Source organism: Molossus molossus, unplaced genomic scaffold (genome assembly GCF_014108415.1).
Source record: "Molossus molossus isolate mMolMol1 unplaced genomic scaffold, mMolMol1.p scaffold_m16_p_19, whole genome shotgun sequence".
NCBI lineage: Eukaryota > Metazoa > Chordata > Mammalia > Chiroptera > Molossidae > Molossus > Molossus molossus.
In genome coordinates, this window is record NW_023425354.1 from 34,266,712 (window position 1) to 34,293,462 (window position 26,751).

General features: G+C 38.6%; 1 protein-coding gene across 5 annotated transcripts in view; it reads right to left on the reverse strand.

The window, feature by feature from the left end:
- AP2B1 (adaptor related protein complex 2 subunit beta 1) overlaps positions 1–26,751 on the reverse strand; it is a 137,720-nt gene that overhangs the window by 63,903 nt on the left and 47,066 nt on the right. For all 5 annotated transcript variants that reach the window (XM_036269961.1, XM_036269959.1, XM_036269960.1 and 2 more), the window contains 5 exons: positions 23,310–23,425; positions 20,677–20,842; positions 19,017–19,115; positions 12,385–12,644; positions 4,892–5,084 (listed from right to left, as the gene is read on the reverse strand). In XM_036269961.1, the coding sequence (XP_036125854.1) occupies positions 4,892–5,084; positions 12,385–12,644; positions 19,017–19,115; positions 20,677–20,842; positions 23,310–23,425 (834 nt within the window). The remainder of the gene's footprint in view (positions 1–4,891; positions 5,085–12,384; positions 12,645–19,016; positions 19,116–20,676; positions 20,843–23,309; positions 23,426–26,751) is intronic.

The following is a 26,751-nucleotide window of genomic DNA, read 5'->3' on the forward strand; positions in this document are numbered from 1 at the left end:
GTCATGGGAGAAAAAACAAAGGTAAAGTCACAGAGGTCTACTTTTGTAGCAGGTGCAAATAGGCTTACCAGAATAAAATTCTTCTATAGGATCAGAGATCAATTCTTGTCTAGGATCAGAGATCAATTTTTTATATCTTTAACTAACTCCATTTGAAATTTCATATGGCTCAATTTTCTCAACCTAGGCTGCACAATTAAAATAACCTGGATATCTTTTAAAAACACCAATGTTGCCCTGGATGGTTTGGCTCAGCAGCTAGAGTGTTGGCCTGTGGACTGAAGGGTCTCGGGTTCGATTCTTGGTCAAGGGCATGTACCTGGGTTGCAGGTTCAGTCCCCGGCCCTGGATGGGGTCGTGTGGGAGGCAACCAAATGATGTGTCTCTCTCATGTCAATGTTTCTCTTTCTCTCTCTCCCTCCCTCCCTTCCACTTATCTAAAAATAAATAAATAAAATAAAAACACCAATGTTTAGTTCCTTCCAGAACTTTTAATTGTCCTAGGGTTGGGCCTAAACACTGATAGTATTTTTTAAAATATGGTACTAATTATGCAGTAGAGTGGAGAACCACACGTATGAAATAAAAGGTTAGTAGCTGCCACACTTCATTAGCAACACACCGCTGACCTCTCTGGGAAAGGTTCTATCAGAAACCAAAGGTTCTATCAGCAACCACAGTCTAGAAGCCTTGTTGATAGGCTTTCTGAAATGAACACTGAGCTATAACATAGTGCCAGGCAACCACATAACTTTAATCCTGCCCATATTTTAAATGGCAGTCTGGGTCAAACTCTACCACTCCTAGCAACAAATAAAAGATAAACCTTTAGGCCAGACAGTGTGGCTCAATGGTTGAGTGTCAACCCATGTACCAAGAGGTCACTGGTTCGATTCCCGGTCAGGGCACATACACAGATCATGGGCCAATATGGGGGGCATGCAGGAGGTAGCCAATTGATGTTCTCTTTCATAGATGTTTCTATCTCTCTCTCTCCCTCTCCCTTCTTCTCTCTCTAAAATCAATAAAGAAAAAAAAACATTTGTCCGGCTGGTGTGGCTCAGTGGTTGAGCGTTGACCCATCCACCAAGAGGTCACTGGTTAGATTCCTGGTCAGGACACATACCCAGGTTGTGGGTCCAATCCCCCGTGGGGGGTATGCAGGAGGCGGCCAATCAATGTTCTCTCTCATCGATGTTTCTATCTCTCTCTCCCTCTCACTCTAAAATACATAAAGAAAAAAAAATTGAAGAAACCATTTTTTTTTTTAAAGAAAGACCTTTAACAAAAGGTCTTTCTAGAGAATAGAAGATAGAACTTGAACAAAATAATTCCCTCAATTAATCTGGAGCATTACAGGAGCCAGAAGTGTGATTTGTTTTGTTTTTTAAATTATTTTTATTAATTTGTTTTGTTACAGATGTTTCTCCTTTTCCCCTCACTGACACCCTCCTCTCCACCCCCTGCCCCATCCTCAGCTTTGTTGTCTATGTCCACTGGTTATGCATACATGCATATAAGTTCTGTGGTTTATCTCTTCCCCTCAACACTCCCTCTTCTGAGGTTTGTCAGTCTGTACCCTACCTCTATATCTCTGGGTCAATTTTGCTCATCAGTTTGTTTAGTTCATTATATTCCACAAATAAGTGAGATAATATGATATTTGTCTTTCTCTGCTTGGCTTGTTTCGCTTAGCATAATACTCTCCAGGTCCCGCCATGTCATCTCAAATGATAAGAAAGCTTTCTTTCTTACAGCTGCATAGTATTCCATCGTGTACATGTATCACAGCTTTTTTATCCACTCATCTCCTGATGCACACTTGGGTTGTTTCCAGATCTTAGCTATTGTAAATAGTGCTGCTATGAACACAGGGGTACATATATTCTTTCTGATTGGTGTTTCAGGTTTCTTAGGGTATATTCCTAGAAGAGGGATCACTGGGTCAAATGGCAGTTCAATTTTTAACTTTTTGAGGTAACACCAGAGTGTTTTCCATAGTGGCTGCACCAGTCTGCATTTCCACCAGCAGTGTAATAGAGTCCTCTTTTCTCCACACCCTCGCCAGCACTTGTTGTTTGGTGATTTGTTGATGGCAGCCATTCTGACAGGTGTGAAGTGATACCTCATAGTTGTTTTACAGAAATGTGTTTATTACTGAAGACAAGAGAAAAAAGCAAATGGGTTTACCAACTGGTATAGTTCAAACACCAAACTGAAGTGGTTCACAGTGGTCACAGATAGTCTATGTCTGTACTGTGCAAAATGTGGTCCATGAACCTGAGAGCTAATTAGAAACACAGACTCATAGTTTTCACCTCTGACCAACTAAATTTGTCCTGTACAGGAACTCCAGGTGTATATGCACATTATAGTTTGAGAAGCACTGCTACGAGGCAAGAATTCACTCAAGAAATGGTACTATTTATAGAGATAAGTGAAAACTTTAATTATTATTTTCCTTTTTAAACTAGGTCATCTGCACAAGAATAAAAGCATTTTAAAAGTGGCATAGTCTACCGCTACCTTAGAAACTCATCTTCCATACAACCAGATTAAGGTATTCCTTGTGATATTCTCTTAAAAGGAATCTTGGGCCCTGGGCGGTTTGGCTCAGCGGTTCGAGCATCGGCCTGCAGTACAGAGAGACCCGGGTTCGGTTCCCGCTAAGGGCACGTACCTCGGTTGCAGTTTGTCCCGGGTCCTGGTTGGTCGTGCGGGTGGCAGCCACTCGATGTGTCCCTTCACATTGATGTTTCTCTCTCTCTTCCTCTCTCTCCCTCCTGCTCTATCTGAACAAAAAATGGAAAAATGTCCTCATGTGAGGATTAAAAAAAAAAGGAATCTTGGTTCTCTGAGTACATTTAACCACATACTGATCCAAAGCAAAAAAAAAAGGGGGGGGGGTTCTCTCCTTTTCATTTTGATTTCTGGGATATATTTACATATCAGAATAAGTTAAAGAAAACTGCATGTAAACACTTCTGGCACTGTAACACCAAACATATCATTTTAAAGTCAGAAAAAGCTAAAATTTAATTACATAGGAACATTCCTGGGCCTACATGGCAAAGGCTGTATAATATTTAGAAATCTAATTTACTCCTTACCCTCCAAAAGAACATCCTTTATAAAAAAAAGAAAAGAAAATGTGTGATACTGGCTACTACAACCTAAGGAAGTTCTAACAGTTTTTCTATCTAAGGAAATACAAGAATTCTAACAGATGACTGAATAACTCTATAAAATAAGGAGAAAACTCACTGGTTACAGGGACTAGCAAGAGCTAATACAAAGTCAAAAAGATACAACACATCTCTTTCCTCCCATGCTAAAATGGGTCAAGAAACAAGAGCATAGAATCCTGGGCCAGGCAACATCAAAACATAGGGCCTCTTTCCCCCTCTATCCTTCAAACTTAATTTTTGTCATTCTTAGGTACAATGAGCAACCAGGGAAATTAATAAGTAGAGTTGTTAACGTATTAACTTGAGAAGGATGTAACACTTAACTTGTGGTTGATGCATCAACAGAACAGAAAAGGCTATTCCAATGTTTATAAGGGATTTCTGGAAGTCACCATGAATATTTCAAAATTCATTCGTCAGTCTCCTGAGTCTCTAAGGAGGCTATACAGCAATGCAGAATGATCATATGAGGAAGCTATTGTTCTTACATAATCAGTCAACTACATTCACTAAAGATATGAATATGAAAATACTTGTATTCCCAAGAAACACTAGAGAAGTGCTTATTTGTGTCAATATAAGCTGATGTCCAGAGCTTGGTCAGTGTAGACTCTGACAGCAGTGACTTTCCATCAGTAAAATACACAACCCACAGAGATATGGCTATAACTCTATTTCCTTAGACTCTCTGCCAGTCAAAAAGTAAATGTATCTGTAGTGGCTGGCATAAATGAAATGATAGAATGCTGCTTATAAAGTAGAAGAAAAAATGGTGTATAACGTTGTTTTGTTATATAATCTCTGAGAACATACATTTTCATATCTATGGCATCTGCCTTATATTTTTTGATGTTAAGAAATAAATCAGTTTGTTGGGCATCTTTCTAGTTATCAGGTTGACAAACATCTTATTTGCAAGTGTCTAGCTAAAAGTCCATCTAATCCCATCACAGTCAAGTGCCTAGTTTGCAGGGAGCCATGTGATGAGACCTGTTATTTTTCTGGCCTTCTCTATACAGATGGAGGGTCATCCTTAATATTTCTCATTTATTTGTACAGCAACAAAAATTAATTTGGGTTCCCATTGGTGGCACATACTCAGATACTCTGGACTTTGGAGCCTTTTAGTATTAGAATCCTGGAAGCTAATTAAATTGGAAGTATGACAGAGTGGAGGTAGAGGGAGGAGAAGAACCAATTAAGCAGTACTTCCCAAATGTAATAAAGGTACATTTTTAATACAAATGGCTGCTTCAAAATCTTTTAGAGTTACACAGGCCATAAACCAATAAAATATTAAAAAGACAAAGGTATGAAAGCCTCAAAAAGAGAATGATCTCTATGAGGTTATCTAAATGCTATTCAGGTGAAAAGGGGAATTACAGAAGCTATTCAGAGTTAAGCAGGAACAATAATGAGCTCTGGAAAGGACACTAAATATTAAGATTGCTGAATAGGCTAGTTAAACATCAAAAATTCTATTTAGAGGCAGGACAACAAAATAATCCTGTACATTTGTAGACATAACCCATATCACTGATGGACAATATCATTACATCTCTAACGATAAATAATTCTAAAGATAAGGATAATGCTTTGCTTATAAAGGAAAGGTTAATTATAAAAAGCTAAAATAATGTAAAGTTCTTCAACATATCAATAATTAAAAACAACCAAGAGAAAGAAGAAAGAAAGATGCTTACCAGACTATCTAGTCCTCCTCCCAAGAGATCCACTGCTCCCACCTGCATGGAGGATACCTGTGGCACATTGACTGGGGGACCGAGGTCAAGGTTTAAAAGGTCTCCCAGAAGGTCACCTTGAGAGGGAATAACCTGAGGCTGTTCCAGGTTGGTGGCAGTGGCGGTGCCAACAGGGCTGTCACCTGCATCAGTGCTGTCACACACACAAAGAAAGGAAAAGAGAAAAGTCAGTTTCACCTGGTACATAATAACATGGCAACAAGTGAATGTCAGATATGTAACACATGGAGGGGAAAACACTCTTAATTTATAATAATTTGTTGATGTACATGAAGAGATAATAGCAATCTTTGTTTTTATCAAAATAAGTTACAAATGAAAATAATGGTATACTATATAACCTCATTTGCTGGTAAACTTTTATTTATTTAAATATGTTTTACTGATTTTTTAAAGAGGAAACGAAAGAGAGAGAGAGAGAGAGAGAGAGAGAGAAACATTAATCGGCAACCTCCTGCACGCCCTCTACTGGGGATCCAGCCTGTAACCTAGGCAATGTGCCCTGACCGGAAATTGAACGGCGACCTTTCAGCCCAGGGATGACGCTCAAACCACTGAGCCACACCGGCTGGGCTAGTCAGTCAATTTTAATTGAGCACCTACTCTATAGGGAGCACCATAATGAGAACTCTGGGGAAATATAAAATAAAATGTATTTTCAGTCCTCAAATAACATACTCTAACAACAACAAAATCAGCATTCACAAAATGACTGAAAAGCACTTTCACAGTGTAAGAGCAGAAATGAGCATTGCGTAAGAGCAGAAATGAACACTATGTAAGTGTCCATACACAACAGGATATAGATGAGAAACAAAACAAAACCAGGTGGGGCTGATTCTAAAGGCTTCTGAGAATGGTTTTATGACTAGATTTTGAAGAACAGCAGTTATGAGAAACTACCAGGGAAAGAACTTCCAAAAAGGAAAGAATGATTTGTGTAAATGCATAGAAATGAGTAATTTGATTTAGGATGGTGAAAAAAGTCTATTGGCAGAAGCAGAGATGGGAATTGGTAAGATCTGGGGGAAAAGAAGATGAGGAAGATGTAACTTTAAAAGTAGCCTGAAGAGTTAATTTTTATATGACAATACAGAATCCCTTTGATCTGTTGAACAAAGAACTAAAAATAACATTAGAGGAACATTCTTCTAGCAGCTGTGTGTATAATGGACTGAAATTGAGAGAATGGACATGAAGATCAACTAAGAGTAATCTAAACTGCTACACTGTAAAAATAAAAAGAAAGTGGTGAGTTCCGAGACATATTAAAAGGATTGGACAACCCTGACCAGTATGGCTCAGTGGTCAGAGTGTCGGCCCCCAGACCAAAGAGTCGCAGATTCCATTCAGGTCAAGGGCATGTACCTCGGTTGCAGTTTAGTCCCCAGCCCTGGTAGGGGTTGTATGGGAGGCAACCAGTCGATGAGTCCCTCTCATGTCGATGTTTCCCTCTCTCTCCCTCCCTCCCACTCTGTCTGAAAATAAATGGAAAAATACCCTTTTTGAATAAGGATTAAAAAAAAAAGGATAGGACAGAGGGAAATTATCTTTTCAATAAATGGTGATGAGACAAATGGATAGCTGTGTGGGAAAAAGTGAGCCTGACTCTGACACCTCACAACATAAAAAAAAAAAAATTAGAGCCCTGGCCGGTGTGGCTCAGCGGTTGGAGCGTCAGCCTGCGGTCCAGAGAGACCCGGGTACGGTTCCCGCTAAGGGCATGTACTTCGGTTGCAGTTTGTCCCCAGCCCTGGTTGGTCGTGCGGGTGACAGCCACTCGATGTGTCCCTTCACGTCGATGTTTCTCTCACTCTCTCTCCCTCCCACTCTATCTGTACAAAAAATGGAAAAATGTCCTCGGGTGAGGATAAAAAAATAAAAAAAATTAGAGAAAATAAGACAAATGTGAATGGGAAAATTTAGGAGTATCTTGATAACCTTGGAGTAGACAAAAGTTTCTATAAAAACTACTAACCGCCCGGCTAGTGTGGCTGAGTGGTTGAGTGTTAACCCATGCACCTAAAGGTCATCATTTCAATTCCCGGCCAGGGCACATGCCCAGGTTGTGGGCCAAATCCCCAGTGGGGGGCATGCAAGAGGTGAACAATCGATGTTCTCTCTCATTGATATTTCTATCTCTCTCTTCCCTCTTCCTTCCTCTCTCTCAATAAAGGAAAAAAAAATTAATATCTCATCCTGGCTGGTTTGGTTTAGCAGTTAGAGTATCAGCCCATGGACCAAAGAGTCCCATGCTCAATTCTGGCCAAGGGTATGTACCTGGGTTGTGTTTCGTCTTCAGCCCCTCGTTGGGGTTATACAGGAGGCAACCAATTGATGTGATACATCCATGTTTCTCTCTCTCTCTCTCTCTCTCTCTCTCTCTCTCTCTTCCTCCCTCCTTCCCTCCCGTTCTACCTGAAGATAAATAAAAAAAGTTCCTCAGGTGAGGATTAAAAAAACAGTATCTCTTCTTCAAATGACACCAATAAGAGAGTTAGAGGTCTTCTCCACAGAATGGGAGAAAATGTTTGTCAATACATTTATCTGACAAATAACTTATATTCAAATTATACAATGAATTTCTACAAATCACTCAATCATTATATAAAGAATCCTACAAAGAAAAAGACAACTGATAAAAAATTAGGAAAAAAATCAGGCATGTCACAAAAGAGGATATACTAGTAGTCTATAATCATGAAGAGACACTTCATTTTTAATTATCATGAAAATGCAAATTAAAAATTCAACAAGATACTACTACACACCCACCAGAATGACTAAAATTTAAATAATTAACAATATCAAGAGCTGCTGAGGATGTGAACCACCTAAAACTCTCATACATACACTGCTTGCTGGAAGGAGTGTACATTGGTACAAGCACTTGGAGAAACTGGCAGTGTATCCTATGGCTAAATATACATCTATTCTATAAATCCAGTGATTCCACAAGAGAAACAAGGATACAAACGTACCTCGATTGAGGTTCAGGATCATGCAGGAGGCAACCAACTGATGTCTCTCTCTCTCTCCCCCCTCCTTTCTTCTACTCTACCTAGTAGATCAATGGAAAAATATCTTTGAGTGAGAATTAACAACAACAAACCAATAAAATCCTTTACAGATACCATTTAAAATATTTCTGGTTGAAATGATATGAGGTCTGGGATTTTAAAAAACTCAAACTCCAGTCCTGGCCAGTTCGGCTCAGTGGTTAGAACGTTGGCCTGCAGTCCGGAGAGACCCGGGTTCAGTTTCCGCTAAGAGCACGTACCTTGGTTGCAGATTGTCCCCGGCCCTGGTTGGGTCATGCAGGTGGCAGCCACTCAGTGTGTCCCTTTTACATCGATGTTTCTCTCTCTCTCCCACTCTATCTGAACAAAAAATGGAAAGAAATATGTCTTCGAGTGAGGATAAAAAACAAAAACAATAAAAAACTCAAACTCCACCCACCACCCTCCAAAAATTGTGGGGGTGGTAAATAAAATATAATGGGCAAAATAGTGGTAACTTTGAAGCTGAATGATGAACATACATGTTTGCTACATCATTCTATCTGGCAATGTTTTCTAAAATTTATGTAATCAAAATTTTTTTAAAAAGCTAAAAGCACTAAAAATGCCATTAATAAACAAATGTTTTCTTTAAAGATCTAGGTAGGTTTTGACAATACCTGAAAATAGAGAACTAAGAAGGATGAAGAATCAAATTCAGAGAATAAACAAAATCTAAGAAGCAAAAGACTAGCTAGCGATGCTCATTATAATCATAAAGAAATCTGGAGGGATGATGGAAAAAGTAATACACTGTTTTCAATTATGTTAAGTAAAAAGAAAAAGAGGGAAGTCCAACCAACAGCTAAAGACAATGGATTGGCAGTCAGAGTTAGAGAAGTAAACTTGGTAAGAAATTCATATACAGCCCTGGCCAGTTTTGCTCAGCAGTTAGAGCGTTGGCCCATGGTCCAGAGAGACCCGGGTTTGGTTCCCGCTAAGGGCACGTACCTCGGTTGCAGTTTGTCCCCGGCCCTGCTTGGGCTGTGCGTGCAGGAGGCAGCCACTCAATGAGTCCCTTTAACATTGATGTTTCTCTCTCTCTCTCCCTCCTACTCTATCTGAACAAAAAATGGAAAAATGTCCTTGGGTGAGGATAAAGAAAAAAAAAAGAAATTCACATATACATCTCAGGTGAAATCATCAGAGTAACATGGAGGGTGTGGTGTTAAGAGCAAGGGAGTCTAGAATAAAAAGACAGCTCAAATGTTGGCTTCACTAATTACTAGTTGCATGATTTTAGGCAAGTGGCAATGTCACCAAAACACAGGGTTCTATTTTCGGGAGGATCAAATGAAAACATGGTGTAAACTGTAAAGCCTTGTAATACATCAGTGTAGCTGTGTAGATAAGTTTCCTAAGGGGAATACATAGAGAAGCAAAGAGAAGGTTCAGAATGAGCCTTGTGATAGGACCAAGATTAATGATCAGAGAAAAGAATGAATACAGAACTGCAAAGATTAAAGAGTGAAAACCAACCTGAGAGAGATAACTTAGGAGGAAAAGTATAAAGGAAAGGCAAGATGTGAAGTTATCTAAATAGGGGGTGGAGGTGGGGGTGTAAATATAGCCAAAAATTAATTTAAAAAGTCAAAAGGGGGAGCAATTTCATATATACCTGTCAAGAAATACATGAAATCACCACAAATGGTATTTCTCTACATATGAAATTCTATCACCTTATGACACGTGCCATTTAGGAAATGTGACAGAACACATTTATCAGTATCTCTAAATGGAAGGTACATAAAAATGCATATATTTTCCTTTAATGTAATAGAAAGAGAAGAGTGTTATGAGAAGACAAAGTGAGTTAGATGAAAAGAAGCACATGATTGTACAGATCCTGCTAAGTTAAGAATATGATAAATCGTTATGCATTTTTTCTAAATGGAAAATACATGAAAATGTTTCCCATTGTGAAATGCAGTAACTGTCATCAAAGCAGTATTTTCTCTCTCTCTTTTTTAAATCCTCACCTGAGGACATTTTTCCAACTTATCTTTAGATAGAGTGGGAGGGAGAAAGAAAGAGAGAGAGAGAGAGAGAAAGAGAGAAAGAGAAAAAGAGAGAAAGAGAGAAATATCGATGTGAGAAAGACGCATTGATTGGTTTCCTCCTGCATGACCCCAACCAGGGCGGGGGACCCAACTGCAACTGAGGTATGTGCCCTTGACCGGAATCAAACCAGTGACTCTTTGGTCTACAGGCTGACACTCTAACCCAGTGGTTCTCAACCTGTGGGTCGTGTCCCCTTTCACAGGGGTCATCTTAAGAACCAAGAAACCTCTCCTCTATCTGTCTCCAGGCGGGTCCACCCACATGCAGATACGCCCACATACAACATGCGGAACTGTATTAAAGGGTCGGGGCATTAGGTAGGTTGAGAACCACTGCTCTAACCGCAGAACCAAACCAGCCAAGGCCAAAGCAGTACTTTCAAAAGGTGGGATTTTTCTAAATTACACATCTAATTACTATCTCACCCCCAAAGAGCAGCTGAGAAGTATAGAAATCAATACCCAACTGAAGAGCATTTTTTCCTTCCACAAGTGATTTAAAAAGACCTAGAAGAGACAGACTAAGGTTTTACAGTATTACTGTATTGCATGTCAGAGGCATCTTCCTTAACCTTATGCTGAAGAGAGGTAGGTAGTATCAGCACTATTACAGATGTACCATTTGCAGCAATATCACCCCTATTTATTTCAAAAGAAAATTTATTTCTGCATTCATGTTTCCTTTAAAAACACAGAACAAGCAGAAATGGACAAGAGGAGGTTATCCAAAAGGATTCACATAAGAATTGTGAAGGTAACAAATTAAAGGCTATTAATCAGATAAGACCTTACATAAGAGACTGTTTCTTTTTGCAGTTTAAATATTGGTTCTTTCCTTTTGTTCTAGAAAGGGCTGTTTTTGTTTCTTGATTTGTTTCACTTTCTCCCCTTCCATTTAAGGGTGAAAGTTACTAAAAGAAAGGTAATTTAAATAGCATATAAATATTGTTACAGAGGCAAGTTACAACAGAAAATCATATCAAAACTTGAAGCACAGACTGGGAGATGTCATATGGTCGTATCTAGAGAATGTAATCCTTATGAAGCCAGATTCCTATGGGTGAAAATCAAGCATCTGCCCTAAAACCCAAGAGTCAACTCAGTTAAAGGCTAATGAAAGACTAATAATTATTTTCTTGGGCACTGCCCTTTCCTTGTTTATCTGTACCCATTTTGTACAAATGAAGCCCAAAATGCTGACTATACTAACTTGTAAAGCAATAAACCCAGCGTTCTGGCTACTCGTGGACCACTTAAACAGCAATACATACTATACTCTGGTTTCTCTTCAGATCGCATAAATCTTTCGCCTTAAACAGCAATATATACTAGACAATGCTATGGAAGTGCAATTATTCTCAACACTCTGGGATCAAATTCTACTTGGATTTAAGGTTTATTATGATTAATAAAGGAAAGAGATTCTGAAACAATTATATCTATCATAAGAGCTTATTACAGTGCCGCTCTTAAATTAAAATTGTTAAGATAGCTAAAAAGCAAAAGTTCCATGTTACTCGAGAGCTTGTTCACAAAATTTTTTTCTTTTATCCTCATCTGAGGACATTTTTGCATTTATCTTCAGATAGAACAGGAGGGAGAGAGAGCGAAACATTGATGTGAGACACATTGACTGGTTGCCACCCACACAACCCCATCTGGGGCCAGGGACAAACTGCGACCGAGGTACATGCCCTTAGTGGGAACTGAAGCTCGGCCTCTCCAGTCCGCAGGCCACCGCTCTAACCGCTGAGCCAAACCAGCCAGGGCGTCACAAAGTTTCTTAATGAGACAATTTAATTTGGTAAAAAAAAAAAGGTACAGGTAACTGAAAAACTGTTTACATAGAGTATAGGCTGCTTTTATGAAATAATCCTGCAAACATTATCTTAGCAACAGCTTTACAGCATAAAAGCAGCAGTATCTGCTACCATTTTCCATAAGCTTCAATCAAAGTTACAGTAAAGGATAAAGAAAGCTAAGTGTACATGTAGGCTTTTTCTCCCCCAAGTTTTCAACTCTGGGAAGATTTCTAGCCCCATCTTACTGGAGACTTAAGCAACTTCAAATTTTATTAGTTTAGAAGATCTTCACAATTTTCTAAACCATAATCTTACCAACTCCCAGATTAGAACAGGAGCCTCTCACCCACTGTGTGCATGTGTGGTTACTGGTATTCACAAGGCCCCAGGACAGGATAGTAGAGGTTTGCTATCCATTTTGCAAACCTACTATGTATAAAAGCATGAGGAAGACACACTCTGTCTAAGCAGAGAGAACTAGATTCTCATTCAAATCTAGTTCACCTGCTTACCTCCCATGATGTATTGGCAAGTGTTTGCGATGGATTCCGTGACTTCCTTCCACAAAGGCATTGGGAGGCTTGTGGTATACAGAAGCCAAAGAACCAATGTGGCAGATTAGCTCATCCAGCAGAGTTGGTTCAATAAGATCTGTCTCCTCAGAGATCAGTGGCTTCTCAGACAAGACTACTTCTTTGGCTGTGACAGGGTCCGTTGAGAGAAGCCGCCAATAAATATAGCCCCTATCTCGAAGGTCAGGATTATCAGAATCCTAATGAAAAGAGAAAGGCAAGAAGGTTTATATGTTTTGTTTTTTATTTTTCTTAGAGAGGGGAGAAAGAGATAGAAACATCGATGTGAGAAACATCGCTCGGCTGCCTCCTGTACGTCCCCTACAGGGGATCGAGCCCACAACCTGGGCATGTGCCCTGACTGGGAATTGAACTGGGACCTCTCAGTCTTTGGGATGATGCTCAACCCACTGAGCCACACTGGCCGGGCAAGAAAGGCAAAAAGGTTTAAATGAAGCTTTTCTCAATACAGAAACCCAAACTGCTGGATTTATTATCAAGGCAATGCTGTAGTGATTTATACACAGTTGGCTGTTTAGACTCAACTTAGACTCAATATAGTTTTAATACAGTAATAATTCCATAATCTCTCTGTTTCAAAGAATTTAAACATAAATTGAGATAGGTTAGTCTTAAAAATCAAATTCAAAGGGAAATCGGGAAAAGAAAAAATGGCTTTGGGACATAAAAATGTGTTTTAATTGCTATAAATATTAGCAGGATTATTCATTAAATATATCGTATATATATTTCACCCATACATTCTTTCTTCATTCAAATATTTATTAAGTATCGCCTATGGAGACAGTGGCTAGGCCCTGGAAATAAAGAGATAACCAACAGTGCCCGACTTTAATGAGCTCATTATTACAATACAGTATAAGATATTACTATTGTCTAATAATTTTTTAAAAAACTGTTAAGGAACACAGGGTGACACTCAAACTTAATGGTCTTGTTTTCCTGTGTTAGCTTTAAAATAATTTTTTCATGTTCATCACTAAAAAAATTGTTTTATCAATGCCACACGACAATTTAGAAGTGTGTAATATAAAAATAAGTTCCCCCATCCAGTCCTTCCCCACCATAACTCCTCATCCCCAAAATAGCCATGTTAACAGTGTGTTATTTACCTTTATAGACAGCTGCCATGCATACAAACATTTATTTTATACAAAACCAGTTTTATACTATTTATACTGCTCTGCAAGTTGCTTTCCACACTGGCACATACAGCTGTAGTCTGCAATTGTATATGCAGCACTCATCTTTATTTATTAGTGTGCCCTACTGATGGACATCTAGATAGTTTCCTCTGTCTGTATACCTACCTACCTATCTACTTACCTATGTTTGTGATCACTACAAAATGGCAATAAATATCCTGGTATCTACCTCTCAGAGTAAGTCAATATGATGGCATTTATTTACATACAAGTTGCTCCAGTGGTATCATGTTATTAAAAGCAACAGTAAGTCCCTGTTTCAATTTATGTATTTAAAACACACATACAAAAATATTCTTTAAACTAGGCCTGTTTGAGGGCTTCCAAATGAGTTTATAAGTAAACAGATGAATGGTTCATGATTTAGCCATTTAAGGCACATGTCATTCAGCTCAATACCAACAATGATCCCGATGGTTTTAACTACATGGTTTTAAATGATTTTTCTTAGTCATATATTATTTAATTTGCACTCATAATGGATTTCTGGTTAAAGACAAAAAATCATAATACTGCCTGGCCGGTGTGGCTCAGTGGTTGAGCATTGACCCATGCATCAAGAGGTTCTACAGTTCAATTCCCAGTCAAGGTACATGCCCAGGTTGTGGGCCCTATTCCCAGTGGGGGTCACACAGGAGGCAGCTGATCAATGTTCTCTTTCATTGATGTTTCTCTCTCTCTCCCTCTCCCTCCTCCTCTAAAAATCAATAAAGAAAAAAAAAAATCATAACACTGAGATGCAGCAAGTTAATAGAGTATAAACATGGCAAATTTTACTTCAAGTTATCTTGACCACATTCATAACTTGCAAGCATTATCCTAACAGAAATGCATACATATATGCATTATATATCAGATAAAAATGTTCAGTATTTGAAAAGCCAGGGTTAAAAAAAAAAGAAAGAAAAACAGTGATAGCATCCAACATGTAAGACTGTTTTGTTTTGTAGACGATAAATTGCTTCTGAGTAAATGTTTATAAATAGCAGCCTGAAACCTCCTCATTTAGTTTTTCATTTGAAAACAAAGCTTAAACATTATAAAATATAAACAAGTTGATTTTGTCAAGAAAGGAATCCCCACTCCAGTTTTTGTTGATACATAAATTAAAAGTCAAATTTTAATCAATATATTCAGTCTCCAAAATAAGTCATTTAAAATTTGTAGCCTAGCGCCCTGGCCAGTTTGGCTCAGCGGTTGGAGTGTTGGCCTGAGGACCAGAGAGTCCCAGGTTCGGTTCCCGCTAGGGGCACGTACCAAAAAATAAAATAAAGTTAAAATTTGTAGCCTAGCTATGCTTTCTATCACACAATTAATATGAAGGCTGTATATCACTTAACTGGGAAAACTTGGTTTGTCTTTATAGATTAGTAATATTGTTAAAGGTATTAATATAAACTTCATATTACAGTTTAATCACATACTAATCAAAATGAAATACATTTTTACTTCAAAGCACATATTTAATCAAATGACCAGAAACATTTCAATGGGGATTGTATATAATACAAAATTATATACTTCTATGCAAAAACCTTGAGTCCCTCACAAATTCAAAACACTGCAATAGGGCAAACTGCCTGAGATAGATTCACTGGATCAAATGGTATACACAGTATAAATCTTAATAGACACTAACTTAAAAAACAGTTCTATGAAAAATGAGTGTAAATTTTCCAAGACTGAAAGTCAAGAGTAGGCAAAGATCTCCACTGTTCACACTCCGCTGTTCTGAGGGCTGCTTCATCAGGCTGATTATAAGCTGCCCAAAGGTGCCCATCAGAGCCTCACTATCACATGGAAGCCACAATAAATCAGGCTCTATCAAGACCTGTGACAAGAAAATAGAACCTTTTAATGATTTTAATGTAATACCATATGTTTGGTGACTCAGAAAATTTAGTTTTGGATCTACTGTACTGCTAGCCACATAGACCCTCATCAGGATCTCAAGAAAATAATCTATTTCTAAAAATATGAGAGTTTCCAGAACAATTCTTACCAGGAAAGCTCTAAAACAGTAATTCACTTTTTAAAAAATATGTTTTTATTAATTTTTTAGAGAGAGAGGAAGGGAGAAATAGAAACATCGATGTGAGAAACATCATCAGCTGCCTCTTGCACGCCCCCTACTGGGGATCAAGTCCACAACTGGGAATCGAACCTGCACCTCTCAGAGTAGGAGGGAGTGGAGAACAGAGAGAAACATTGATGTGACAGAGCCACATTGACTGATTGCCTCCTGTACAACCCGACCAGGGCCGAGGATGAACCGCAACTGAGGCATATGCCCTTGACCATAATCGAACTCGCGACTCATTGGTCTGCTGGCCAACGCACTAACTGCCGAGCAAAACCAACCAGGGCATCATGCACCAACATTTTAACAAACCAGAAAAGCCACTGAAAGTGTAGATTTTAGTGACAAATCAGAGATTCTGATTTATTATGTCAGAAGTGGGGCCTGGGAATTTTTTTTGTTATTGTTAATCCTCACCCAAGGATATTTTTTCATTGATTTTTAGATAGAGTGGAAGGAAAGGAGGGAGGGTGGGGGTAGAGGGAGAGAGAGAGAGAGAAGGAGAAAGAGAGAGAGAAAGACAGAGACATGGATGTGAGAGAGACACATCAATTGGTTGCCTCCCATACAACCCCCACCAGGGCTAGGGAAATCAAACCTGCAACCGAACCCTGGCCAGTTTTTTTCTTTTTATTCCTCACCCAAGGACACTTTTGCATTTATCTTCAGATAGAGTGGGAGAGAAAGAGGGAGAAACATCAATATGAGAAAGACACATTGAGTGGTGCCACCCACATGACCCCAACCAGGTGGGGGGACAAACCGCAACCAAGGTATGTGTTCTTAGCAGGAACCAAACCTGGGACTCTGGTCCGCAGGCTGATGCTCTAACTACTGAGCCAAATCATTTTGGGTCTCTCCGGACCGCAGGTGGACGCTCCAACTGCTGAGCCAAACCGGCCAGGGCAACACAGGTGACTTTTGATGATGGTGGTCTCTTTCATAGTTAGAAAACACTAAGATAAAGACTTTTCTTCCATGTACTACACAAAAGGTTAATTACCAAGTCTGAACATTTCTGTGAGTATTCTTTGCTAATTTCTCTACAACTATCAAAGCAAAAAGATAAATCTTTGATATGAAGCCACAATTGAAAGGTTGGTTTTCTTTTCACCTAATAATATTTCTAAATATATCACCATTTTAGCCCTGGCCGGTTTTGCTCAGTGGTTAGAGCGTCGGCCCGGGGACCGGAAAGTCCTGGGTTCGGTTTCCACTAAGGGCACGTAACTTGGTTGCAGTTTGTCCCCGACCCTGGTTGGGGTCGTGTGGGTAGCAACCAGTCGATGTGTCTCTCTCACATCAATGTTTCCCTCTCTCTTCCTTGCTCTGTCCCTCTCGCTCTATCTGAAGATAAATGCAAAAATGTCCTCAGGTGAGGATAAAAAATATATATATAATACAATATAATATAACATCATATCATATCATATTCATCCATCCATCCATCCATCCATCCATCCATCCATCCATCCATCACCATTTTATTTAAAATTAGAAGCACAGCCCAGCCGGTATGGTTTAGTGGTTGGGCATCGACCCATGCACCAAGAGGCAGGGGCACATGCCAGGGTGGTGAACTCATTCCCCAGCAAAGGGCATGCAGGAGGCAGATGATCAATACTGATGTTGCTCTCTCATTAATATTTTTCTCTCTCTCTCCCCTTGTCCCTTTCTCTAAAATCAACAAAAAAATATATATATTTAAAAGCACAAGGATTTCACATATACTTCACTGGATTCTCAGCACAGGTAAAGAATAGTATTAATGAACTCTACTACAGATATAGAACACCTGCATGAAAAAATTTTTTTGGTCCAGCCGTTGTGGTTCAGTGGACTGAGAGTCGTCCATGGAATGAGAGGTCCCAGTTTGATTACTGGTCAGGATACATGCCTGGAGTTGCAGGCTCAATCACCAGTAGCGGGCGTAAAGGAGGCAGGCCATCAATGTTTCTCTTTCACATAGTCATTTCTATCTCTCTCTCCCTTCCTCTCTCTCTAAAAAATGAATAAAAACATATATAAAAATAATTTTGCTCAGATGTGTTCTGAACCAGTGGACGTAGCAGAAAGAGAACCACACCACCCAATTCAAATTAACACAATTCAGCAGATCACACTGCTCTCAGACATAAATATTAGGTTATTTTACAAACTTGAGAAAAAAATTCCAACTTCCATTGGAATAATTTGTATAAATGTTTTTGTCCTTTTATACTAACTACTCAGATCTCATTAACTGCACAGAAAAGGCAAGCTCAGAGAAACTGCTTAATAATTATTTATAGCCAAATATGAAATAATTATCCGTAATGATCTTAAAACCACTACATTCGCTTATCCATGCTGGCTTATACAAAATAGTGCTTAAGGCCAGGAAAGCAGGGAATAGGTAGTCTCAAAGTTATTCTTAACCTCTACACTAGAGAAGCAGCATAGCACAGTGGATAAGGGCAAAGACTCTGGAACCAGGCTACCTGGATTTGAGTCCTAGCTCTGTCCCATACTAACTGGGCCTAATCTCAGTTTCCTCATCTCTAAAATAGAATAGTAAGAATACTGAGATTGAGTTAACATGTAAAGTGCTTACTAGAATGCTTGGTACATAGTAATCACTATACAAATGACGGCTGTAATGGTTGACTTATACCCTACCCTGTTCTAGAAAGAAATTTAGCAAAGTTTATAAAAATGCATCTAAGGCTAGAGACCATAAACTAGAAATAAAGGAGGAAAAAAGGCATGCCACAATGACCTACACATTTTCTACATGAGATTCTTAAATGTGATTCTCAGGTTTTGAACAACTGATATGAAAAAGCAATCTAGTCAGGTTAAGTCGATAGAGGGGCAGGAATTTGTTTGATGGAACCTCATTAACAAGAAAACACATAATGAAATGAACAATAATTTTGACAACAGATCCAAATAGGATAGCTTCTCAGGACAACACTTAATACAGGACAATGGTGTCAGTATGGGGTAGGCAATGGTAGGTTTATAGTTGTGAGTACGTGAAACATAGAGTTAATAAAGGTACTATAATAATCATAGCCGGCATGTCTTTTTCCATTTGAACAAATGTACAACTGTAAATCTATTTTTGTCTACCACTGTATATAAGAGGCACTGTTTTTACATTTTACAGTATCTCAAGACTGGTGAACCCTTCCAATTAAAACCTCCCCAAAAGAGCCTTCTTGGGGAGTTTCATAATTTCCTACAATTTAAAATCAACCCCACTCTTTTTCCAGATTGTTTACCTGCGTTGCCAAACTCAAGACCTGCTGTACCAGCTCCTGTGTTTCTGATGGTTTCTTGAGAAAGAGCTTCACTATGGCAGTAAGCAGAGTGAGTTGTACCTAAGCAGACACAATTTAATAGACAAAGTGATAAGCAGTAGCATTATTCACACCCTCATTTCCAAAATAGCATTTCCCCAACTATGAATTACTATGGGGTTGTTCCGATTTTGATTAAGAGACAAAGATTAAACTGAGCCATATCAACAATAGCAGACAAAGGTATCCACCAACTGAAAACTCACAAGCCTCCTATTTCCAGATTGCATTTTTGGCATCAAAATTGCCTATTTCTGGCCCAGATAATTACCTATATTTCGTAAGGTACATGCTAACATTGTGATGACAATAAAACTGATTCCTGACTAAGTCCTTTATTATTTACTTCTACCAAAAGCTACAAAATTGGGGGAATTAGGGAATCATCTGTCATACTGACGTAAGAGCAGAGAGAGAGTTATGTCAGATCATTGCTAATTAAGTGTGGGGTGCTGAACCACAAAGTGATGGGCTTATGTGTGTTCCTTGTAAAGGTCTATTAAAACTACTACGGTGGCCCTGGCCAGTTTGACTTAGCGGTTAGAGCGCCATCCTGCAGAGTGAGGGGTCTCAGGTTCGATTCCTGCTCAAAGGCACGTAAATGGGTTGCAGGTTTGATCCCTGGCCCAAGTTGGGGTCATGCGGGAGGCAAAAAATTACTATGGTGGATTACATACATAAACTTTAATTTGCAGTAAGTGCAAATGCTAGGGGAAAAGGAATTAATAACTTATCGGCTTCTCTGAGCTTGGGCCCTAAGGTTACGTCTCTCACTTTTGGTAGAGGAGAGATGAAGACGGAAAGGGGCCTAACCATCCACAGAGAATCTTTTCTTTTTTTAAAAAAAGTGTTTTTATTGATTTTTTTTTTAGAGAGAGAGGAAGGAAGAGAGAGATAGAAACATCAATGTGCGAGAGAAACATCGATTGATTAGCTGCCTTCTGCACAATCCCCACTGGTGATCAAGCCCAAAACCCAGGCATGTGCCCCGACTAGGAATTGAATTGGGACCTCTCAGTCCATGAGATGACAACAATCTACTGGGCCACAGAAAATCTTTTCAAACTGCACAAGCCAGCCCTCACCCAAGTCCCACTATAATAAGCCACTAACTATTACTAACTGAAATGGGTAATAATCTTTGGGTGGCAGGAAATGAAAGAGCGGTAACTACTGCTCTAAGCCAGTAGCTGTCAAAGTGTGGTTCTAAAGCAGCAGCACCACCCTGAACCTTGTAAGAAAGGAAAATGCTTAAGCCCATCTCAGACCTACTGAGTCAGAAACTCCAAGGGAAGAGGCCCATCCACCTGTGCTTTAACAAGCTTTCCAAGTATTTCTGAGGCTCATTCAAGCTTGAGAACCATTGATCTAAGGGAGGTCTGTTCCACCAGAAATTAGCACAACTGAAATAACGTACCCCTTTTGGGGGGAGGAGAGGAGGAAAAAAAAATTTATATATATATATATATATATATATATATATATATATATATAAATAAATATCTCTCATGAAACGAAACCTTTACTTTTCCTGAAATCTTCCCCCCAAAATCTATGATATAGGATATAGATGAAAACTTACCTGGGTGCTCTCATCATGAAAACCCTCCAGGAAGCTTTCTAGTAACTCATCTGCATTGTCAATTCGTTCAGCATATTCTCCCACAATCCAAATCATAGCTGCTCGAGCATCTGGCTCATCCAGCGAGTCTAAGTTCTCACACAGAGTGGCAATGATACTTTCATACCTGATATAACAAAATGGACTGTGGTTAATAAGGGCAAAACTGAGAACTGCATTTAACAATAAAGGTTAAAGGTATAACCACAGACAAGGTACCTTAAACCTAATCACCAAAATATAGAGGCTTTTTAAGTCGAGAATGTACAGGATTATAAATGTCTTAAATGTCCCTTCAATTATGTTTAATAACTAAAACTTAAATGTTTATATAAAAGCTCATAAAATATTCCTTTCACAAGGAAAAATTAACCTGTAGTATAAGATAATACCACTACCTTATATTTCTCACAGTTTTTCTTATACACAATAAGAGAATTTTCCTATCTATTATTTCATTTTACCTTCATAGTAGACGGAAAAAATCCAACTCTACTTTTAGGAAAATGGAGTTAGATGACAAGAGCATTCAGACTAGAAACAGTAATTTTGTCCCTTAATCCACATCTCATTGTATAGAGATCTTTCTTTCCTCCCAAGACACCCACATTAATATGTTTCGCCAAAGGAACACGTATTTCAATTATTTATTTTTAATTTTATAGGTCTATAGCTCTCTCACTTTCACCATGTTGAAAGCATCTTCTTGGCTATATAGTTTTAAACATCAAAATGATATTATATAATATATTAGATGTAGATAAATAATGTTTGCTATACTTCCACTAATTAAACCAGATTTTTGATAGCTCTTTCTTAAAATTAAACTGTCATAACCCCTTACTAATATAAACCAGAAATGGCCCAGGCTGGTTTGGCTCAGCGGTTAGAGCGTTGGCCTGCGGTCTGGAGAGACCTGGGTTCAGTTCCCGCTAAGGGCACGTACCTTGGTTGCAGTTTGTCCCCGGCCCTGGTTGGGTTGTGTGGGTGGCGAACACTCGATGTGTCCCTTTCACATCGATGATTCTCTCTCTCTCTCTCTCCCTCCCACTCTATCTGAACAAAATATAGAAAAATGTCCTCGGGTGAGGATAAAAAATAAATAAATAAAAGAATGGCCCTGGCCAGTTTGGCTCAGGGGTTAGAGCATCGGCCTGCGGTCCGGAGAGACCCAGGTTCGGTTCCCGCTAAGGGCATGTACCTCAGTTGCAGTTTGTCCCTGGCCCTGGTTGGTCATGCGGGTGGCAGCCACTCGATGTGTCCCTTTCACATCGATGTTTCTCTCTCTCTCTCTCTCTTCCTCTCTCTCCCTCCCACTCTATCTGTGCAAAAAATGGAAAAATGTCCTCAGGTGAGGATAAAAAAAAAAATAAACCAGAAATGGACAAATTTCTCTACCAACCATACTGTAATATATATCTCCACCCATAACCAAGAAGTTTAGAAACCCAACATTCTTCTTTTTTGGAGAGTGGGAAAGTATAAGGTTCTTTTCCCAAAATTAAAAAAAAAAAGTGCTCTGGCTGGTTTGGCTCAGCAGTGAGAGCGTCAGCCTGCAGTCCAGAGAGACCCGGCTTCAGTTCCTGCTAAGGGCATATACCTCGGTTGCAGTTTGTCCCCAGCACTGGTTGGGTCGTGCAGGTGGCAACCACTCGATATGTCCCTTTCACATCGATGTTTCTCTCTCTCTCTCCCCTTCCCACTCTATCTGAACAAAATATGGAAAAAATGTCCTTGAGTGAGGATTAAAAAAAAAAAGTATATAAAATACTTAATAAACCACTACTTCGCTAAAATATTTCTTCTAATTTTGAGTCTACCACTAAGCTAACTTACTGCAAGTTGTTTCATTTAACACAATCTTTAATAACTAACCAGAAGCTTCAGCACAAGCTATCTCTATAAGGCAAAGTGAAATTTAGGATGCTTACAAGACCTACTCCTATTTTGCTCTTTCAGATTCCTTAATTGCTTGCTTTCAATATCAAATCTAAAAAAGTATTTTTGCTTCATAAACTAAAAGGCCTCAATGTGGAAAATGTGTGGAGTGAAAATGTAGATTTGGTAGCTACATACATGGGAGCAGCTACAATATTCCAGAAAAGGCCTGAGACCCTGATGTTTTACCATTATCTGTTATGTAAGTGTAGTTTCTACAAAGTACTAGGTAATGTGCAAAGTGAACAGTGCAGCTGTCACCTTCCTAGTTTTTACAGTAGGGTGGTCAGATAATTTATCATCCAAACTGAGACATTTCTGAGAGAAAAGGAACACAATCATTAATTATGCCTGGTAATGGGCATAAACTGGGATTATACCTGGACAACCTGGAACATATGAGTATCCTATTTAATAATGCCAATCAACAGCGCATACTCAGTCAGAGCTTCAATTCTTCTAAAAGTAATAAAGCAGGGCAAAAAAATCAGTTTTAATTCCTAGCTAACCACCTTACATATTTCTGATTTTTAGTAAAGTATCCCACTGTGACCAGTAACATTAAAAAAACTAATTCTTACCTAGCCAATGTCAAAGTGTCTTACAAACATTTCCTAAATGATCTGAGGAAAAGGGGTAGAAGTATTTGGACGTACTTGTTGGGGTACTTGCGGAAGATGTCCCTGATGACAACAATCGCCTCTTGGACCACATAATTTACTTTGGTCTGGATGAGATCAAGCAATGTGCTTACACAACGTTCTGCAGATTGCTGTGAAGAGGAACACAATAAATGAGAAGTCAGATGATCTATCCAATAATACAACCTCAATATAAAAAAATTCTGAAACATACAGGTGCATCAACTAAACTAGACTAAAAGATAAGGCACTTAATTTGACTAAGCTATCCTATAGGCTGGGCTACGTGATGGAGATATATACACGTTCTAGATATACTGCAAATTTTACTCATTACATATACTGACAGGTGAGTCCATTCAAATGAAAAGAATCATCTTGGCCCGGCTGGTGTGGCTCAGTGGACTGAGAATCATCCCATGGACTGAGAGATCCCGGTTCAATCCCCGATCAGGGCACATGCCCAGGTTGTGGGCTCAACCAGAAAATGGAACCCGTGACCCTTGGCCGGAATCGAACCAAGAGGGGTGTGCAGGAGGTAACTAATCGATGTTCTCTCTCACATCGATGTTTCTCTCTCTCCAAAAAAATCAAATAAAAACATATTTAAAATAAAATCTAGGAATAAAATCAAATAAAAAAGAAAAGAATCACCTTGTATATCCAGAATAAAAATGGGAAGAATAAGGCAAGGTAGGAGGTCTTTATCTGGAGTTCATGGATGAGTGGAGACCAGAAGGTGAATTTAAACCTCTTAAAATGAAATTGCCAAATTTTATATGTGCATAGCATACAAGCACATTTTCCAGGGATAGAGTCCACAGCTTTCATTGTAATTTTAAAGTTATCTGTGACTAAAAAACTCTAAGAAACATTTGCCATATTTTGGGCTATATAACTAAAAGTCTATGGCCTTAGATAAACTGCAATTTTCCACAGCTTATAGTTCATCTATAAAATAGAATTTAACCTAGTAATCTTTTATTGATGAAGGGAAAATGAAAGAATACAAGTGACAAAATTAATGTATAGAAACTATAAGTCATAGTTTTTCAAAGGAGATGGGCTCCAGAAGAGAGATTCTAAAAATATGATTTTATCATATATTATTTATCATAGATATCAAATATCTATGATGAGCCACTCTAGTACATGCCTCCTGATAAAAAGCAATAGAAAGTACACAGCAATGCCTAAGAGGTATTCTGGCCCAGAACACTAAACATGAATATTACCAAGTCTGCAGATTTAATTACATGAAGGGGATGGAGGACTGAGCAAAACAACACTAAAATACACCCAGCCACATCCAGATTCTGGGAAATCCTACAAGCCTAATGACCTAGTCCCTAACTGAAATTAGTAAGTAAACACTTAAGAGATACATTAACCAAATGTAATGTTTGGATCTCGTTTAGATTGATTTGACCAAACCAACTATAAAAAGAGATTTAGACACAATTAGGGAAAATTGAACATGGAACGGGTATTCAATGATATTAAGAATTTGCCCTGGCTGGTTTTGCTTAGTGGTTAGAACATCCACCTGCAGATCGAAGGGTCACGGGTTCAATTCCTAGTCAAGGGCCCGTACCTGGGTTGTAGGTTCAATCCCCAGATCCCAATCAAGGTCGTGCAGGAGGCAACCAGTTGATGCATCTCTCTCACATAGATGTTTCTCTCTCTCTCTCTCTCTCTCTCTTTCCCTCTCTCCCTCCCTCCCCCTCTCCCTCTCCTTCCCTCCCTCCCTCCCACTCTTCCTAAAAAAAAAATCAATGGAAAAATATCTTTGGGAGAGGAGGATTAACAAAAAACAACAACAAACAATTATCGTGCCCTAAACGGTTTGGTTCAGCAGTTAGAGTGCCAGCATGGGGACCAATGAGTCACGAGTTCGATTCTGACCAAGGGCATGTACCTTGATTGTGGTTTGTCCCTGGCCCTGGATGGGTCGTGCGGGAGGCAATCAGTTGATGTGGCTCTATCACATCAATGTTTCTGTCTCTCCCCCCACCCCCCATCTGATAAGTAGAAAAATATCCTCAGGTGAGGAATTAAAAAAAAAAAGAATCATTGTTAGTTTTTAGGGTGCTAATGGTATTGTGACTATTTTTATAAAGGACCTTATCTACTAGATATTACACACTGAACTACTCTAGTAAGATCATACCTGGGATTTGCATTAAAATACAATTGCAAAAAAAAAATCGCACCCCACTCCCTTTTAAAGGGGGAGGGAGAGGGAGAAGACAAAACAGAAATATGTTATTTAAGATGGATGAAAGTTACATAAGAGTTCCATAATCAATTTTACTTTAGCATATGCCTAAATTTTCTTTAATAAAATCTTTTAAATGTACTGTAATAATATAAACCATTCCAATCAATTTAATGAAAATAAAATTGCATTTGGAGGATATTGATAGGAGGTTATATATATGATGATTGTTGCAATGATTCTACCATTTTTTGGATTCTGTTTTATTCATTTTCAGCTAGTAATTCTTGTGCTATTCTTAGAACAGCAAAATAGGTTAAAAATTAAATACATAAATTGTGATACATTATAAAGTAAGATATAGGCTGCTGTAAGATTAGATTGTTATAAATATTACAAATAAAGTGCTTACCACAGGGTTTGATATAAAGCTAAAATCTAATGAACCCTTAGTATCTTATTTTTATTATAAGAAGTATCATTATTATAATAGAGACAAACAAAAAGCCATTTCCCATGATGCATGAACATTCAAAAAACATTTGTCTGGGTAAATAATTTTTCAAGAAATTATCATCACAACCATATTGCCTTTGATTAAAAAAATTTTTTTAGCTCTGGAATGGAATATAATTTTGTATGGCTCTTTAGAATTCTAGCAGAGAGGTCAATAAGACAATGATAGTCCAGAAATGACAAGCTCAAAATGACTCTTATGCTACCCAAATCTCTCTGAAAATTGCCTATGTTAACAGTAAGTAGTTGGCTACACCTCAATAAGAAAAGAGAAAAGAAAAGGTAAGTAGGTAAAGTATGGTGACTTAAAAAAAAAAAAAGGAATGTATCAAGATCCAATAAACAGACTTTCCCATTTCTCAAACGGAGCAACAGAAATGTATTAAATATCTGAAGCAACTGAGCTAGCAGTACCAGGAGTAGAAACCAGGATCAATTTACTTCTTGCTATAACAACTAGTCTACTAAATGATTTATCAATGTTAACTTCATGAAGCAGCAATGACTTGAATAAAAACAAGAAAGGCCAATTAGTAACTTGGCTTTCATAGATGCTTCTCTGACAGCATCTGTTTCCTTCTGTTCCCATGAAGTACTTGGTCATACTGTACAAATTATTTTAGTATCCTTGAGAAGTCATGTGGCCCAACCCTCTGCCTCTAAGCAGAATTGCATAAGTAGCAAGAATAAATATGGAGCTCTGAATCCAAAAGAAAGTAAACA